Source organism: Littorina saxatilis, linkage group LG2 (assembly GCF_037325665.1).
Source record: "Littorina saxatilis isolate snail1 linkage group LG2, US_GU_Lsax_2.0, whole genome shotgun sequence".
Classification (NCBI taxonomy): Eukaryota; Metazoa; Mollusca; class Gastropoda; order Littorinimorpha; family Littorinidae; genus Littorina; species Littorina saxatilis.
In genome coordinates, this window is record NC_090246.1 from 18934505 (window position 1) to 18954846 (window position 20342).

Here is a 20342-nt window from a genome sequence, read left to right on the forward strand (position 1 = left end):
AACGAGATTTGACGGGGCATGCTTTAGCTGAAGTTAATGTACACTAAACATGAAGTATTTTGGTCAATAGATGTAGACGTTATTAGCATTTTTGTGGGTTGCATTTCTGGGGGGTAACCCTGTATAAAGAACAACAACAACGGACCATGCCACAAAAGTCCACTGATCTCTAAAACAACCGTCCTACTTCTGCTAGAAGAGACCCACGGCACAACACACGTACAGATACAGACAAATACACCCCCCCCCACACACTCACAGACACACACACAGACACACACATCCATTAACACACACGCATACACCTAACACACACTCCTAACACACACTCCTAACGCACACACACACACACACACACACACACACACACACACACACACACGCACAGACACACACACAGACACACACATCCACACACACACACGCATACACCTAACACACACTCCTAACACACACACACACACACACACACACACATTCACACATACACACCCACACACACACTCTCTCTCTCACACACACACACACAGACACACACACACACACACACACACACACACACACACACACACACACACACACACACACACACACACACACATATTGGTGAAACCAATTTCATGCGCAGAAAGCAAATACTACACAGAGTACTACAATCCCAGCCGGTCCCACATTATAAAACAAACAGCTTGAAAGGTCAATGCTTCTGGCATGCACAGTAAAATGAAGTTAAGTTTAAGATTTTACCTGCCCTCATCCAAGAATCCCATTTTGTGCGCATACAGCAGACATCCCATTGCTTTTCCCAGAGTGCTGCGTCCTTGGCCAGTTCCACATACAAAGTACACGGCTGGAAAGTCCGGTACAGAGGACGAGAGGAAGCGGGGGTTCTCCTGTAACAATGAGAAGTTAATAGGATCTTTAGAGGCTGAGGAAAAAGTGCAGTTGTTGTCAAAAGCTGTCCTTCAAATCTACCTTAACTGAAATATGGTTCATGTACTAACACGCATTCACCCACGCCATCCATGTCTTATTTGTCCTGCTTTCCTATTTTACATACCCCACCTTTAAATACCTTATCATTCTTTTCAATTTTTCAGTTCATAACTTCTGCAAATTGACCTCCATTTCAAGAATTTCATCTTTTTCAAGACCTGATTTTCTCAGAGTTTTGAAGGTCGTGAAAAAAAAGGACGGGGGTGTGGGAGGGTGGTGAACCACTGTACATAAAGGGAAAGTTTGTGGGCGTGCTTGTGTGTCTTTTTAATCTAAGACTAATGTCGCCAATGTTTTTACAGAGTGACGTTAAATAAACGATTTTATCATCATCAAAAAAGGGACGGGAGGTTCCATTTTAGCTTCTTGTTTGTCAATTTTAAAGACCGATCGGTCGAAGTCCCTGTGAATGTTTCATGTTGTCTAAAATCAAACGTTCATTAACCTTCTTTTTGAATTTAAAAATATTATAGCAATTCAATAACTATCAAAACCAACATTAAAAACAAAGAAGGCAATGTATGAATTACCGAAACCAACAAAGACAGCAATACATCTAACCCGACACAACACGAAGATATGAATACATCCACTATCGAGACCAACATTCCTACATGCATGGTGAAGAATCAACTACAGTCACCAACATTCAACCATAAATAGTAACATGAGACCAACGCAAAATAAAAGATAACCATACATTTACTATCCAGACAAACACATAACAAACAAGAAATTCCTATGAGGTAGGAAAAACACCCCCGTCAAAGGGAAATAACCTTCTCAGTTGGTGGCAGTGACTGAGTGAGAATGGTTATTTCCCTTTGACCATGAAGATGTCCCTGTATAAGTCCTTGTATAATTTTAATCCACCAATAACTCCCTAACCGTGTGTTTGACTGGTCCCAATTTTTGTAAGGACCGTCTCAGGAATGTATAGAACCTGTTCACCAAGTTTGGTGACGATCGGTCCGTTCATTCTTGAGATCTATATGCGAACACAAACACACAAACAAACACACAAACAAACACACAAACACCCAAACAAACACATCGAGCGAAACCTAAACACACCCCTATACCGGGGGTGTAATAAAAGAATAAATCAACTATCGAGAGCCACACAAAACGAGTAAAATAGCAACGCATTCACTGTCGAGACCAATATTCATACAAAGAGAACGACAGACTAATTCATGAGACAAACATCCGTTGAAAGATGGTGACGAAGTAGCTGTCACCTTAAATGGAGCGAGAAAGTTGTCCACGGTCTCTGTAGATGGAGCACTGTTCTGCGGGAGACACAACCGTCGCGTTCTGCAAACGAAACAAAAGCAGGCGTGATAAGTGATTGCTGCAACCCTGATATTGATTTAAAAAAAGAAACGACAATAAACAATTGGAATCAAGTTCAACGTTATTGCCTACATTTTTTTCAATGAAAAATGTCATTGATTGATACTTGTCTTTTTGACAATGCCACCACAGCAAAAGGGAAGAATGTGCAACAGGCGTTTCATATTTCTATGTCATTTTTGTCTTTGAACTTCTCGGCGATCCAATAGATCTGAGTTCCATGCAACCCCCCCCCCCCCCCCCCCCCTTCTCCCCATCCTCACCCTAACCCCCCACCCCCTGCCCGACATGTACACAATTCACGAACGCTGCGCATTACTCATCATTTACAAGAATGTAGACAAACTGTCAAATGTGCAGATTCCGTGGTGGATAGACCGCACATTTGGTTTATTCTTGAACTTCACTTCACAACACAACGAGAAAAAATACTCAGGCATACCAGCCGATCTATTACTGATTCATTATGTCCGACATCATCCTGCTTTCTCTCTCTCTCTCTCTCTCTCTCTCTCTCTCTCTCTCTCTCTCTCTCTCTCTCCCTCCCTCCCTCCCTCCCTCCCTCCCTCCCTCCCTCCCTCTCTCTCTCTCTCTCTCTCTCCCTCTCTCTCTCTCTCTCTCTCTCTCTCTCTCTCTCTCTCTCTCTCTCTCTCTCTCTCTCTCTCTCTCTCTCTCTCTCTCTCTCTCTCCTTCCTAACCACCTCTTCTTTCCTCGTATTGCTTTTGGTTTGTTTTAATTTAGACTGTTACCAATAGAGTATCAATACTTATCTAGCTGCTACGTCATACTACATCCATGTAATGTGAGATATGCTTGGGTCACGTCACATAAGCCTTTGCTTGAGTGCGTGTCCTTTTTTTTTTTTTTTTTTGTGTGACCTTAGTTGCATGCAAGGCTGCTTCAACCCATCTTTTTTGCCTCTTTCGTCTTTTTTTATTTATTTATATCGGAGGTAGGGGAGGAGAACGTGAGTGGTAGGGAATTAAGGGGTCACGGGAAACATTCTGGTAATGCTTAATTCGTGCCCCACCAAAGCGAACAATCAGCCGTGGGCGAGCGGACCCTCTAATCAGAGACCGATGAAATTGAAAGATTGAAACAGACCCATCACCCTTCCTCTCCATTTTTGGCTCACGTAAGTGTAGCCTATGCGATCGTAACTTTGTCTGTCTGTGCGTGCGTGCGTGCGTGCGTCTGTGCGTGTGTATGTCTGTGGTAGAAACTCTAACATTTGAAGACGTCACATTCCATTGACGTCACATTATGACGTAAGAGGGTTAGACGTCACGCGAAGGAAGTACTGAAAGTCTCGGTCATTATTATTTTGAGCGCGCCGAGACTAGTTGGCAGTCGTGTCCTTGTAAGTAGGCTACATGCAGACAGACAGATCTAGATCTAGTGTCTCGCTTTCTTGCACAGTTTCACCTATGCTCTTTCTGTGTGTGTGTGTGTGTGTGTGTGTGTGTGTGTGTGACGGAGTGATTGAGTTTGTGTTACTGTTTGTCGATTACTTACGTGAGCCTTGATGGCTTCGCCTCTTGTTGTCCTCATTTCCTCCTCAATTTCTCTCTGTCTCAGTCTCACTCTCTCTTTCTGTCCCCGTCAGTCTGTTTGTCTTTCTGTTTCTCTCTCACTGTCTGTCCCTGCCTGTCTGTTTGTCTGTTTCTATCTCTCTATCTCTGTCTCTTTCTCAATGTCCTAGTCACATGTGTGTGTGTGTGTGTGTGTGTGTGTGTGTGTGTGTGTGTGTGTGTGTGTGTGTCGTGTGTGTGTGTGTGTGTGAAAGAGAGAGAGAGAGAGAGAGAGAGAGAGAGAGAGAGAGAGAGAGAGAGAGAACGAGAGAGAGAGAGAGTGTGTGTGTGTGTGTGTGAGAGAGTGTCTGTGTGTGTTAGTAGGGAACGCGGATCGTATCAACTGATGCATCAAATTGATGCATCCAAAACCAAGAATTTGATGCATCATTTTCACAATTTGATGCATCGTTTGGATGCATCAGAATTTTTGGGTTTTCCCGGAAAGTGCCGAGCAAAAAGCAAAATTTGAACCGGAATAGGAAGCGAAACGAACGTCGGAAAACGAAAGTTTCAGTCGAAGGTCAAGGGCGTCAAAACTTCGTGTGCACAGAAAACAAACCGCAAACAAAACAAAAAATGCCTTAAAGGCATATGTACGCGCTCCCGTGTTTACAAAGTGTAGTTTGCCCATAATCGATGTCAAACGCACCATAAGACCATGTAATGACGATATGTCGCCATGCGCGAACCATATACATGCATTACAGCTTGTTTTATAGTCTCAAAAACTTTGGATGTAAACAAAGACGCGGAGTTATTTCCCTTGCGTCAACGCTACCTCTGTTGGCAAATCTATAAATAGGACGATCCAGATCAAAATGAAAATTAACATATCTCAACATTGAAGGGGTCTTAGACCACCATATTTTGCAGGGAACTTAATTTAGCATGTCTCCAGCTGTTGGTAAAGCAGTTAGCGTGTATAGTCATCGAGTACATATGGCTTTAAAATGCATAATGCCGTGACTTTGACTTGTTCCCTATTTAATGATATGTTGTACGTTTATTTTTGTTTTATCTAACCAATTTGTTTATATTCGTCAAAATGTCATTTCAAGTTCAGGCATTTCTTACGGAAAGACCGAAAATGAATGATCTTTCGCATGCATACAAAACCGAAAGTGATGCATCAAAATGATGCATCATTTTCTAAAAGTATGCATCAGTTTCGAATCGGATGCATCAATTTTGGAAAATGATGCATACTTTTTGAAAATGATGCATTAAATTGTGAAAATGATGCATCAAATCTTGGTTTTGGATGCATCAATTTGATGCATCAGTTGATACGATCCGCATTCCGTATGTTAGTGTATCATCAAATGACCGTGGGGAAGTGGGGAAAACACTTGGAAGCAGATCCTCTTCTACCTTTCTGAACTCAGAAGATGGGACAACTTAAAAAATGAATGAAAAGCAGGTCAATATTGAACGTAAATCATAAAGGCTTCTCAAAGAAAAACCTATTACCCTTTCTGTCTGTTATTTAAATTTCTTTTTAACATAATTATATAATTTTCTTGCACATCATTGTATTATTCACGCCGACTGAATTCTTCGCGAAAAAGGAATTGTGTCGCTCTTACCGATCAATAAATGCACTTGGAAGGATGAATTTGGCGACAAAGAACGCAACATTGCGATCTAAATGTTTTCTGTTACTTTTCTTATCCGCCTTTGGTCAGCTAACTTGCAGCTATTAGTGTTTGCTGAACTGTAGCAGGGCGACTAGAACATAAACGCATTATTTTTCCCAAAAGGTAAAGCGTTTAGGCTTTGTCTTCTATTGCACTCTGCCACCTCTATATTTGTATAGTATGAATGAAACACACACACACACACACACACACACACACACACACACACACACACACACTCACTCACACACACACACACACACCCACACAATCACTCACACACACACACACACACACACACACACACACACACACACACACACACCGGGAGACATTGTCATATCCGCACCGTCTTCGTGAAATAATTCAGTCAGGGAAAAAGCAAGAAAAAAAAAGCGCAAAAGTGAAAAAAAGAGACATAGAAGACAAAAAAACAAAACAAACAATAACAGGAGAGGATGAAGGAAGAGAACCAGAAGGAGGAGGAGGAGGACGCCAAAGATGATGATGACGACGATGGCGACCAGGGGGATGGTAAAACATAAACAAAAAGTCGGTCAAAGACAAAGAACAACAGACAGATGTCTATGAAATGCACGCACAAGAGGAATCGGGACCGGTCCAAGTAATGTTTGCCATGCTTTCCCCTGCCCACACACCCTGACGGCGACGATGGGATTCGTTGGCACGGTTTCTCAACACTTGACACGTTTCACAAAGCGATGACGGTGACAGCAAGTCGCGCTGCTGGGACGTGCAGGTGATTGCACAATGTTTCTGATTGCAAGTGCGTTTTAAAAATGTTTATATACACACACAGGAGCTCGAACACACTCACACCCACGCACGTACGCGCACGTAAGCACGTACGTATACGCACGCACGCACTTACGCGCACATACGCACACACTTACGCACACACATATACCCACACACACTGACACACACACAACCAGTGCGAGCGAGCGAGCGAGGGAGAGAAAGAGAGAGAGAGAGACAGACAGACAGACAGACAGACAGACAGACATTGAGTGATTGACAGACAGACAAAGAGACAGACATAAACAGAGAGACAGAGAGAGTGACAAAGACAGAGACAAAGACAGAGACAGTATGGTACTTATTGTCTGCAAATAATGTATGTGCTTATCTCTTAATCAAGAAACTGTACTATATGGATCACAAAGCAGCGTATTCAAGGCCACTGCAAAAATTGCTCCAAGTAATCCGCCAGTACCAGTGTCTGGAAATAATGTATGTGCTTATCTCTTAATCCAAAATAAGGAGGCAAAAACACTGTTTAAGCCCCACAAATATTTGTCCTTATTTTTTATGAAGCTTAATTTGTGCCCCTTATTTTATGCTCCACAAATACAGTTTGTGGCCCACAAAACCAAAATGTGTCCCATAAAAATAAGCCCAAAAAATTGTGAGGCACATTTGCAGTTTGTGGGCCACAAATTTGTGCCCTTATTTTGTTGGATTAATGACAACGAATGCCAAGGATAAGCGTTTTCAAGGCCACTGCAAAAGTTGCTCCAAGTAATTCGCCAGTACCAGTGTCAACCCCCACCACCCTGCACTTCAACCTCCCTGGAGACGGACAGAGGTGTGGGCAAATATATATAGGCGCTCTTCGAACGTGTGGCACGTGCCCTTGTTTCGGGTGCACTGACCGAATGAAGGTGACGTGGAGTGAATAATGTAGACGCGTATCTACAACCGTAGGTGGCTTCTGTCCAGTCTGATGAAGTGGACCCTTGTGGCCACTGCGTGCAGGTGACAGTTTAAGTGGTGGTCCATCCGTCATGGTGTCAATATTAGGTGTAGTTCATGCCAATGACCCGAGTTTGACACACGCACAAACGCGCACGCGTACGCATTCACTCACGCGCGTACCTATATACGCGCGCGCGTACGCACACACACCCGCACGCGTACGCACGCACACATGTACACACACTCACAGACACACAGACTTGCAGACACACAGACACACACACCCACACACACACACCCACACCCACACACACACCCACACCCACACACACACACACATTCATAGGCGCGATTCCATTGCCCTCCCCCTCCCTCTCTCAAAGGAAGGGAGAGACACACAGACGGACAAACAGGCATACAAATAAGGAATACATATAAACAAAACAGACAAACAACAAACAAAGAGAGAGAGAGAGAGAGAGAGAGAGAGAGAGAGAGAGAGAGAGAGAGAGAGAGAGAGAGAGAGAGAGAGAAAGAGAGAGACAGAGACAGAGACAGAGAGACAGAGAGAGGGAGAGAGGAATGGGGGAGCAAGATAGACATGCAGAGTCCATTCAATGTTACCTAACCTGCCCATGTTAACGATTATGTTATGTGGACCACCACAGCTCTTCGCGTGTTTCTATATATCCAATAAGAGCGTCCGTTTTGTTGGATTCAAGCCAAACATCACAAACCTGTCTGCACGATGTTTCTGTGTGTGAGTAACTGATTTCGGAGAATCAGTTGTCGGTTACGATATTAATTCAACAAGAACTGTCCAATAGTTAGAGAAAGCAGACCTTTTTTTTGTGTGTGAGCATAATGTGACCCTCCACCACGGATTGAGTCGCATGTCACCTTTGCATGATGCTCATATTTTTGCATTTTCCTGAAGAGGTTTTTATGCTCTATCCAGTGGTGAAAACCGTTTTAGAAAAGAGCGAAAACTGTTTGAGTTATAAGCCTGTGACTAAGGTGACCCTCACACTGTTACCAGACACTCCCCGGACTTATATTAAGCCTAGCGCAGAACCGCGCGAGGTGACATGCGACTCATTTCGTGGTGGAGGGTCACAATTATGTTCGAATGGAAGGAAGGTCTTAAGCCATGTACAGTCATATACGGACTTTATATGATTTATTTTTTTCCCTTTTAATCATCATTACTTCATTTTCCTATCGCTGGGTAATTTGGGGTTACTTCTTCCCAGTGGAAAGCTAGAAGCAAAAAGAGTTCTCGCTACCCAGGTGTGTCCGCGTTTAGGCCCAATCAGCCACCTGAACTTCATGCAGAATGACCGAGGTCATTTACGTGCCACGGTGATAGCACGGGGGTGGAACATAGAAACAGTCTCTGAGTCTCCACAGAAAGTTGACCATAGTCCGTCCCGGCCCGGATTGGGGCCCGTGAAGGCGGTCCTTAAGTGAACCTCGCGAAGACTTTTGACCAAAAGGTCAGTGCCAATAAAGCTTCGTGCAGCCAGCTTCATGAAGTCGACTTCGCGAGTTCGACTTCGCCCAATTAATTTGAGGCTGTTTGCAATTAATACACTTCCAGTGCTCTACCATATAACCGGGCTCTCTAAGATAGTACACACGAGAAGATGGTGCATCTGTAATCACGCGGCGCCATTGCACTGCATTTAATTCGGGAAGCTTCACAGACGCTCGTGCACGTGATGTTTACAGGTTTGTCTGCACGTGTCTGCATTTTGTAATCAGTCGCTGACACAACAGCTTGCTTCTTCTTCTGTGCTTCCTTTAGACCGTTTCGTCTGTTGTCTTAATTGCTAAAAAATATAATTCAAACAGCTGTCAAGTGATGACACCAAGTGAACTCTTCGCGAAAAAGTAATCGTGTCGCTCTTATCGATCTTTAAATACAGGATGATTTTGGCGGTTTATACACATACCTGCATTTGTTTTAATCAGTCGCTGACATGACAGCCTGCTTCCTTCCCGTGATTCATTTAGGAATTTCTGTCTGTTGCCTTGATTGATTAAAAAATATGATCAAAAACATCTGTTGAGTCCCTCAGCCCTTGCATGTCTTTCCCCGCCTCCGCTATATGAAGGAGAAACTTTCATCTTGATGTATAATATCCAGCCCCACGCTTTCCCTCTGTCCCTTTGTGGTTGGATGGTGACGAGCACTTCTATTTTCAGGATTACTTAAAGGCACAGTAAGCCTCCCGTAAACCATCACAGATACGGTCAGGCTTTTACACACAGTACAAACACCCTTTCATTTAAACACTCACCGATTGAGAACATCCTAGGTGCCCTCCGTAAAGAGCGAACAATTTTCAAAGAATTTATTTTTGCGTGGTTTATCTTACCCCTGAGCCATCGTGAACCCGTGTGATCCAGTTTCCCTTTTTCACAATGTAGTCGTCAGTTAGTCATTTGAATGCGACTCGATGTTTGCTTATCTACAATAGCACGTTTTTATGCACGAAACAAACGGCTGTGGTTCACAAGAACTCTAGCGATGGCTTTTGACTGTTGAGAGGAACGGCGATATGCATATAAACCGTCCTCTGCTACGACCCTTGCGTGACCCTGCTTCCGGGCTTTTCTTTTTTCAAACTTTCACAACTTCGAATTGTACTGTCAGATCTTGTCTTGATGAAAAAAGAATTCTTTTATGATTAAAGAATGTTTGTGTAACAAGCTGTCAATTTATTATTTAGATTTTAAAAGTTATGTCTAGCGCAAAAACGCACCACGGTCCAAAAACATTCTGATAATCATCGATCCACGGCTATGGCCAGTTTACATCGATAGAATGAGACCCGAAGGGAAGTAACTCATTTTTGACCTGAGTTCAGGATGGGTCCAAAAAGTGTTCGAGACAATCTGCAAAATTAATTCTTTAAAAATTGCTCGCTCTTTACGTAGGGCACCTAGGATGTTCCCGTTTGGTGAGCGTTCAAATGGAAGGGTGTTTGTACTGTGTGTAAAAGCCTGACAGTGTCTGTGATGGTTTATGGGAGGCTTACTGTCCGGGCGTGATTTCCGGTATTGAATATTCATAACAGCCGTCCAGCACCAAAACGAGGCGCCATTGTTGTAGAGGAGCAAGTCCACGAAAATAAATTCTTTGAAAATTTCTCACGCTCGACAGAAAGCAGCCAGGATGTTCCCGTTCGGTGAGCGTTCAAATGGAAGTATGTAGACGCTCGGGGAGCTCTGTGATGGTTTACGCGGGAGGCTTACTGTGCCTTTAAAACATCCTTTCATTATGATAACCAATAAGCCTGAGTTATGCAAAGATCTGAACTGTTTGCAAAGTCACGGTTGTTAAAAAATACAGTGAGCACAACGTTAATGACACGCACGCACGCACGCACGCACACACGCACACACAAATACACACAAACACACACGCACGCACGCGCGCACACGCACACACACACATTAACACACACACACACACACACACACACACACACACACACACACACACACACGAATACGCGCACGCGCACGCACACACACAAACACACAGACACACATACACACACAAACACACACACACACACACACACAGTCCGTTTTCGGAGATTGTGGGGATGTTACAGCCACGATTGCAGCTCTAATGACGATAAACCGATTTATTTTATCGTTCCTCTTATGGCGTAGGCCTACTTGCCTCTGCTTGTATTAACTTCACCTCAAAGAGCAACTACACATAAAACCCACAAACAGCGAGTACAGAAACGGTGGTCGGGCGGACACAAATTTAACGATGGTTCTTTTATCTGACAGCAGCAATTTACTTTGGTAAAATTCCGAAAATCGCAGAGCCAAAATAAAGGAAGTGCACCAACATGTTTCTCTCGCAAGTGTCTATCTGCAGTGTTACACGTTCAAAAGGAATTGCTTTGGCTGTTTTTGAACGTTTCTTTTCCAGCCATGGCAAGCTACAGCGTCAACTCAAAAACACACGTTGGGAATTGATCAGCTGTGTGTATGGTGTGTGAGTATGTGTGGAAGGAATGAAATAGAAAATGACGCAGAGAAGGGTATGGGACGGAACATTAAGAAGAGGTGACAAGGGGGAGGTCAAAACCTATTTTCCAAAAAGAAAGGGGGAGACAATTTTAACTTTGGGAGAGACAAAAAAAAGACCCACGGACAAGGTCGCCAATGGCGGCGAGAGTTCCGGTCATGCGCACTGCGCTGCTGTCGCGGAGGCCATTAGTAACGGAACTGCAGAGTTAATGATGCACACAAGTGATTCTCCTGGTTTCCTGCGCGCACCAACAGCCTTCAGGCCACGCACATACAAGTATAGAAAGGAGAGGTTCCAACGGAAAAATAAACAAGCCTAAAAAAAGAAGAAGAAAAAAGAAGAAAAAAGAAATTGGAAAATGCAAAAGAAGAGAGGAGAGACAGAGAAAGAGAGCTCTAGATGAAACTTCAAAATAACCCCAACCCCAACCCCTCATTTAGTGACAGGAATATGAGGATGCATAGCAAAAGGAAGAAATAAATGAATTGGAGAAAGAAACTGAAGATGAAGGAAGAGGCAGGGAGAAGAAGAAACAACAAGTCGCGTAAGGCGAAAATACAATATTTAGTCAAGTAGCTGTCGAACTCACCGAATGAAACTGAACGCAATGCCATTTTTCAGCAAGACCGTATACTCGTAGCATCGTCAGTCCACCGCTCATGGCAAAGGCAGTGAAATTGACAAGAAGAGCGGGGTAGCAGTTGCGCTAAGAAGGATAGCACGCTTTTCTGTACCTCTCTTTGTTTTAACTTTCTGAGCGTGTTTTTAATCCAAACATATCATATCTATATGTTTTTGGAATTAGGAACCGACAAGGAATAAGATGAAAGTGTTTTTAAATTGATTTGGACAATTTAATTTTGATAATAATTTTTATATATTTAATTTTCAGAGCTTGTTTTTAATCCGAATATAACATATTTATATGTTTTTGGAATCAGAAAATGATGGAGAATAAGATAAACGTAAATTTGGATCGTTTTATAAATTTTTATTTTTTTTTACAATTTTCAGATTTTTAATGACCAAAGTCATTAATTAATTTTTAAGCCACCAAGCTGAAATGCAATACCGAAGTCCGGGCTTCGTCGAAGATTACTTGACCAAAATTTCAACCAATTTGGTTGAAAAATGAGGGCGTGACAGTGCCGCCTCAACTTTCACGAAAAGCCGGATATGACGTCATCAAAGACATTTATCAAAAAAAATGAAAAAAACGTTCGGGGATATCAATCTCAGGAACTCGCATGTAAAATTTCATAAAGATCGGTCCAGTAGTTTGGTCTGAATCGCTCTACACACACACACAGACAGACAGACAGACAGACACACACACACACACACACACACACACACACATACACCACGACCCTCGTCTCGATTCCCCCCTCTACGTTAAAATATTTAGTCAAAACTTGACTAAATATAAAAAGGACAATCCCGCCCCCCCCCCCCCCCCCATCCCCCTCCCCCCCTAACGCCACACTTCCAACAGAAAATGGTTTGTAAAAAAAGCAAGAGAGGAATAGAGAACGAAAGAAATTGCAAAACAGAAGCAAGAATAAGGGACAAGGAAAAAGGATGACAAGGCGAACACAAAAACCAATAAGAGAGGGTAAAAAGAGAGACAGAGACAGGAATAGAATTGGACACCGCTCACTTCGTGGCCGATCGATTTTAAGTATGTGTCTTGACATTTGAGAAAGAGAAAGGAGTGTTGAACCCACAAGCTACTTCGATCCCCTGCCCCTAAACACACACACACACACACACGCACACACACACAGACACACACACACACACACACACACACACACACACACACGCACACACACACACACACACACACACACACACACACACACACACACACACACACACACAACATATCTATATATATATACGACTAGTGTCTGTCTGTCTGTCTGTTCGCGATGCACGGCCAAAGTTCTCGGTGGATCTTTTTCAAATTTGGACACCGTATTCAGCTACACCCCGGACACAACCTCATCGATGAGATATTTCAACACGTGCTCTCAGCGCGCAGCGCTGTGCGCGCTGAACCGATTTTTGTTTTTTTGGGTCTGCATCCACTACCAGTAACTTTTCCTTATCTTCTCCAGTGTTTTCAGCCGCGATTATCTCCCTTCCTCCGTGTGGCGTCAATCCATATTCCCGTTACTACGTTACTATTTTTAGAAGGTCACTGCACGTTACTATTTTTAGAAGGTCTCCAGTGTTTACTTCTTCCCGGCGAAGCCGGTACCCGGCGAAGCGGGTAATGATCTAGTATATATATATATACGACTTGTGTCTGTGTGTCTGTGTGTGTGTGTGTGTTCGCGATGCACGGCCAAAGTTCTCGATGGATCTGCTTCAAATTTGTAGGGCATATTCAGGTAGACCCCGGACACAACCTGGTCGATGAGAATTTTCAACACGTGCTCTCAGCGCGCAGCTCTGAACCGATTGTGGTTTTTCTGTTCATATTCCCAGATCCATTCCCAGGAACTCTTCCTTATATTCTCCAGTGTTTTGCGTTTATCTCCCTTCCTTCGTGTGGCGTCAATCCATATTCCCGTTACTATTTTTAGAACACAACGCTCAATCCATATTCCCGTTCATATTTTTAGAAGGTCACAGTCCCGGCGGAGCCGGGTATTACTCTTCCTTATCTTCTCCAGTGTTTTGCGCGTTTATCTCCCTTCCTTCGTACGGTGCGGCGAAGCCGCGTATTCGGCTCTACTTCTTCCCGGCGAAGCCGTACCCGGCGAAGCGGGTATTCATCTAGTTATAAGGGAGTTATAACATCTTTTATAAGGGAGGCGAGCGTACTGCCCCCCAAGGGTTAGCAAACGCGTCATTCTTGAAGGCAAAGCGTACTCTTTCGGAAACGCATCATCCCGTTATAGTCAGCCGTCTTCTGGCAAATTTACCGAAGTTGCGGGAAGAACCATCGAAAACCCAATACGCAACCGATACAATGACGTCATTTGTCTTGTCTAAGACTGCAGGGCTAAGGTACACAAAGCAAAAGTGTGTGAAACCAAAACGGGTAAGAACAAACTGCGGGTTCTGATTCGTTGAAATCACGGCAAATCTCAATTTCAACCAATCCACCACCACGGCTGACTCCCACCCGGTTGGTAACTTTCTCGTGCACCTCGGCCCTGGTGTAACGCCGGTCTTAGCCCAGCGCCCCCGCCTTCTCCGCGGAATAGCCACCGGTTGGGGACGAACTAGTACAAAGTATTACCAAGCGGAATCTTACACCCGTTTTGTTCGGTCCTATTCTGGCAACATTATCGACATTTTGGGGAGAACGATCGTCTACTCATCACGGACACAAGACAGATGACGTCCTGTGTTTCAGACTACCGGTGTAAAACCTCGTTTTAAACCCTTTTACAGGGACGAATAATTGGTATCTCCAAAACGAATATTGCACTGCAATATGAGATCATCTTTGTTTCGACTCCATACTCCTGAGTTTTCGGCCATTTTTTCCCCCCGCAACCTCCATACTCCTAGACTCTATACGCCCAACGAGCTGAACATTCGCCAACACCACACACTAACGGGCTTCTGTCTCGCAGGCCTGGACTGTAATTGTAAAATATCTGCATCAATTTCCTCTTTTGGAGCAGAAAATGCCGGCACCCCCGGGCGATGTGTTGACCATTTCGCGTGTCATTAGAGTCCAACGAAGGAGAGTGGATGCCAGGAAGAACTTCCATCAGCGAGGGATGACTTGGGTGACAGAAGTTGACGCAGGCATAATGTGTCCATGAAGCTAAGTCAGGGCAGAATCTGAGAGGAAAGGGCGGGGGGGGGGGGGGGGGGGGGGGGGGGGGGGGGGGGAGGGGATGGGGATGGGGATGGGGGGGGGGGGGGGCTCGGTTCCGGGAGCCTCACCCCTCCTCTCTGAATCCAGCAAATGTGTTGTTTTTGTTTTGTTTTTTGTTAAAAACATTTTTAATCACGGTTTGAATACACCACAGCAAACATATATATCAGGAGGTCTTGTATAACTGATCCAGCAAATGTACTTTTGTTCTCAAGGAGAGACCCATTATTGACTTTATAATTATGCTAAATCTCTACAGCATCTGACCTCCTGACCCCTCACCTTATCTTCCCCTGTACCTCCGCCTCATTTTGGAAGCCCTTCCCTCTTATACACTAGGTCCAGCCTGGTTAATAAATTATACTTACGTATTGGATCATACACTAAAGATTCTTCTTCTTCGAGGTGCTTTTGTCTTTTGTAAACTAGTTTCTGTTATGTCCGAGACTGTGCAGACTGAATGTGTGCATACTGATGTTTGTATAATAGGCTATTATATATGCTGCAGTGTGTCGTGGTGTCCCAGTGGATTTTCAAAGTGGACACGTGTGCAAGACATGTAGGGGGCGTATGTTTTATTTCTTCACAATTGCGGCTCTCAATCGGATTATCTTGTGAATTTCTGTGGTCAAATAAACCCTACAAAACACCACGTTTTCTTTCAATTTTTCACTTGATGGGACAAACAGAGCGTGTTTAAAAATAAAATCTATTTTTTGATTGAATTTGCGTCTCAATGTTGTCTGTCTTAAGCTCAGAAAGGTCAAAGCAAAAGTGGCTGCCTTTTGTACACTCACCCCTCAATATTGAATTTGTATAATCCGAGAACACGATTAAAGAGCAGGTCTTGTTTAAACATAACAAACGATGTGGCACAAACAAGCATACTATGCAATGGACGTGTCTCAAAATGTATCAGAAAGAGCATGTCAGCTTTCTTACATACTTGTCCTGGTGACTTTGAGGAACAAGGGTTGTGTCCCTGTTGGAGCAATAATAATCCTTCTTTCAAGGAACACTCCTTCTCGTGTATACGATTCGGCTCATCAAGTCAGATTTAACAATGTTTTTACACGGGATAAGACCATCTATCAACTTGGTCACATATCAACAATCTACACACTGGGTACTCTTTTGCGCAGTTAGTTAGTTAGTTAGTTAGTTAGTTAGTTAGTTGTTGCTTTTTGGGTCCAGCGGACCATATAGGCCAAATCAGGACCCCTTTTTTGGCGCAGTTATTTTTGTGGTATTAATTCCATAAAAGCCATTGGTGACATTTTAAGAAATTAATTCATTTAAAAGTTTCAAACTATTGTAATCGTGGTCGTTAAAAAAGTGTCCTTACTTTTAAGCGCCAGATTGTCTGTAGTTCGTCACCAAAGAATAACAACTTTAAATGACTGGACTGGACTGTGTTCCTCTTCACCGGTTTTGTGGACTGACTCTTCAGACAAATGGCAACGACCCATTTGGCATCAGTAAATTAAAAGATTCACAGTCATTATAATAACATTATCGCCACTGTTGTAACAAAATCCACGATTAACATCAAATAGACTTGAAGCAGCAAACAAAAACCTTTTTTACGCAACTTTCAGAAAAAACTTGTCGCAATGTTTTTTTTCGTTGTGTGATACATTCCTTGTCAGCTGAGATCAGCGTTATGTGCTTGGCTGACGCCATTATACTTTTAGATTTTAGGGGGCCAGCAAAAGATAGGGTTTCCCCTGCGATTGGTTTGAGTGCTGAAGGTGCCCTGAAGTCTGTATCAGATTAAACCCTACTGGTCTGTAACACCCACCATCACACCAAAACCTAGAGAGTGTTTAATCAGTGTTGAAATCGGTGGTATTCAACGCCAGTCAAGGGAAGAATAGGCTGAACTTTTGAAATCATCTCTATTTCTTGTACATTTTAGTGTTGGTTCAAATGCTCCTTGCGATACTTTATGAAACATTAGTTTCGCAATCTTCACGTTCGACTGGTCGATCAAATCAAACCCATTCAACACAGACCTTGCGAGGGATTGAACAAGTAAAATTAGCTGGACTTTAACGCCCAAAAGGAAAGAGAGAATGCTTTATGACCTACAGGCTAAATATTCTGCCTCTTAAGGCCAAGATATGGGTTATATGATTCGAGGTTTACGCCCTCACGGCTTTTGACGAAATACACAAGTGTATGCGTGTTTAGGTGGTATCAGCCATCTGCACTTATGGCAGAATGACCAAGATCTTTTACGTGCCATTGTGGTGACACGGGGGTGGGACATGGCTTCCGTCTCTGGGTCTGCACATAACCGTGTTCGTCACGGCCCGAATTCGAACCAGCAACCTTCCGAGCACAAGTCCAGTGCTCTACCAACTGAGCTACCGGGCCCCCTTTAACGCCCAACCAAGCACCACACATTTGAAATGTCATCGTTTGCAAAGGACAACTAGAGGCTTGACTCGTACGGGTGATGTTTAACAGCAAATGCAAAACGGTGGCACGTTGGCATTGTTGACACAATGAGTTCTTTAATGTTATTATGAACAAAAACAAAGGATGCTAAATAACACACAAAACAAGATTTATTCTACCTTTCTTACTGAACACATTTCAAGTTTCTCAAAGCACTAGAACCAACGTTTGCTGGGAATTCAACTCAGTAACTGCTCACATAGATACGGAGTTGAAAGCAAACTAACCTTTTCATTTTTTGTGTGAATTTACAAAACTGGATAAATTTGACCCTGTATTTTACAAAAAGATGAAAATGAAAAATCAGTTAACCATCACCTGCCAATGTTGTTCAGCAAGGGACTCAAAAGTGGGTTGTGCGACTTATATAATTATGTCACCTTTTCCAAAAAGCTGACACATATGTTCAAACGCGAGCCTGGGAAAGGAGCAGAGACATGGCGCATCTTTCAAGTCACGGATTCCAGATCAATACTTGAAGAACCAAGTTTTTCTTTTACCTCTCTCTCTCTCTCTCTTTCTTTCTCTTTCTCTCTCTCTCTCTCTCTCTCTCTCTCTCTCTCTCTCTCTCTCTCTCTCTCTCTCTCTCTCTCTCTCTCTCTCTCTCTCTCTCTCTCTCCCCAAAGCGGACACATGAGACCTCGACATGACACTTTTTTTCCCGAGGAAAATTCTCCGAAAGAAACAGAACATTTAGAAAACTGTGACATTCGTCTACTCAGTTCAAAAAGACATGGACGCAAAGAGATCGAGTGTTTGTAGACAAACAAAACGAGAAGACGGAGAACATGTGGTGGCTGTGAGTCCCCTCAAAGATTTTGTTAGTGAAATCCGTCTAGTCAGTACAACAAGACGTGAAGAAAAAAGAGTGTTTATAGTCAAACAAAACGAAACGAGGGAGAAACTGAGGTGATTATAAGTCCCACACCCACAGACTGTCTCGAAGTCTGGAACCAGTTGCAGAAAGTAAGAACTGAATCCTTCAATACTAGCGGTATCTAAGACTTGGAGGAGTCCTTTGAAAGATGGCGGATGTGTGCTGCCAGAGTCCGAACCGTCCCAATTGCCCCCGATTCCGCAAACATCCCAGTAATTGACTCTGCTGAGCTACTTAAGGCGAACGGTTCCAATGCCCTTGTGGTGTTAACCCTTCACAGCTGCAGGGGGGACTGATCCAGCCTCGAGTTCAAAGTTGTCATTGAAGTTGTCTGACCAGGAATGAGCCCTCACAACCCGTGCCCTCTTCGTCAACTGCTACTGCATTCAGATCTTTTTATTGGAGTAATTCCCTTTGGGATTTTATCTTGCAGGCTTCTACACTCGCATTCCCACCAAAGGCTAGGATTCTACCACTGATGAATAGGGAGGGCGCCCTTGGTCTGTCATAGATCGTCTGGTATCAAAAGAGTCACCGACTGGCTTGAGTAAAGCAAGCGGTCCCTGAAATCCGGATATTGTAAACTTTAGGTGAACCAGAATCCAACTGTTTCTGTTTTTAATTCCGACATTCGTGGGACTTGGCTCTTTGGTTTGTGGTTATTATAAGTGAGAGAGAAGTGTATGCTCGCAGATCCTGTCCTACTTGCTGCTCTCTGTGAACTAGCCAGTCAGCTAGAGAGCCAGGTGAGGTGTGCTCCAAAGAAAATTATTCCGAAAGTATCAAAATCCGTACAAGTTTCATAACCTCTGTCTAATGAAGATGCATAGCTGTGTCTGAGCGAACGTTTTTGTGTGTGTTGTTGTTTGTTTTTCTATTGTCGTCCAGCAGCAAGATGAGAACATCAGGGAAAAGCAAAACAGAAGAGAACCTTACTCTTACGTGTTACGTACATCCAGAATGATGTTAAAACAAGATGTACATAATTTCAAAGGAGTGTAAAACTTGTGTATCTGGGTTATTGTATTTTTGAAATAAGAATGTACATGAAACAGTTCTCCACACTTCAGACAAAGACCACAGGCATCTAGCTTATGTTTGAACTGCATGAATGCACACACAGACACATACAGAAGGATAGAGACACGGGCAGACAGGCAGACAAATATATACAAGAAGGGCAAAGCCCATACGACTCACATGCTTGACCTTGACCTTCACTAAACCTAGCAATGACATCATACACTAAGAACTGCTTTACACATTTTTCCTACCAAAATACATGTGACCTTGACCCAAGGTCAAGGTCATCCAAGGTCATGCAACACAAAGCTGTTAATTCAAGACATAGGAAGTACAATGGTGCTTATTGGCTCTTTCTACCATGAGATATGGTCACTTTTAGTGGTTCACTACCTTATTTTGGTCACATTTCATAAGGGTCAAAGTGACCTTGACCTTGATAATATGTGACCAAATGTGTCTCATGATGAAAGCCTAACATGTGCCCCACATAATTTTTAAGTTTGAAACAGTTATCTTCCATAGTTCAGGGTCAAGGTCACTTCAAAATATGTATACAATCCAACTTTGAAGAGCTCCTGTGACCTTGACCTTGAAGCAAGGTAAACCAAACTGGTATCAAAAGATGGGGCTTACTTTGCCCTATATATCATATATAGGTGAGGTATTCAATCTCAAAAACTTCAGAGAAAATGGGAAAAATGTGAAAAATAGCTGTTTTTTAGACAACATTTATGGCCCCTGCGACCTTGACCTTGAAGCAAGGTCAAGATGCTATGTATGTTTTTT

General features: G+C 43.3%; 1 protein-coding gene across 1 annotated transcript in view; it reads right to left on the reverse strand.

Annotated features, from left to right (window-relative positions):
- Nucleotides 1–20342, reverse strand: part of LOC138958411 (paladin-like) — a 184313-nt gene that overhangs the window by 24170 nt on the left and 139801 nt on the right. Inside the window, exons 6-7 of the mRNA XM_070329552.1 lie at nt 2238–2313; nt 748–893 (exon numbers count right to left, since the gene is read on the reverse strand). Of these exons, the coding sequence (XP_070185653.1) occupies nt 748–893; nt 2238–2313 (222 nt within the window). The remainder of the gene's footprint in view (nt 1–747; nt 894–2237; nt 2314–20342) is intronic.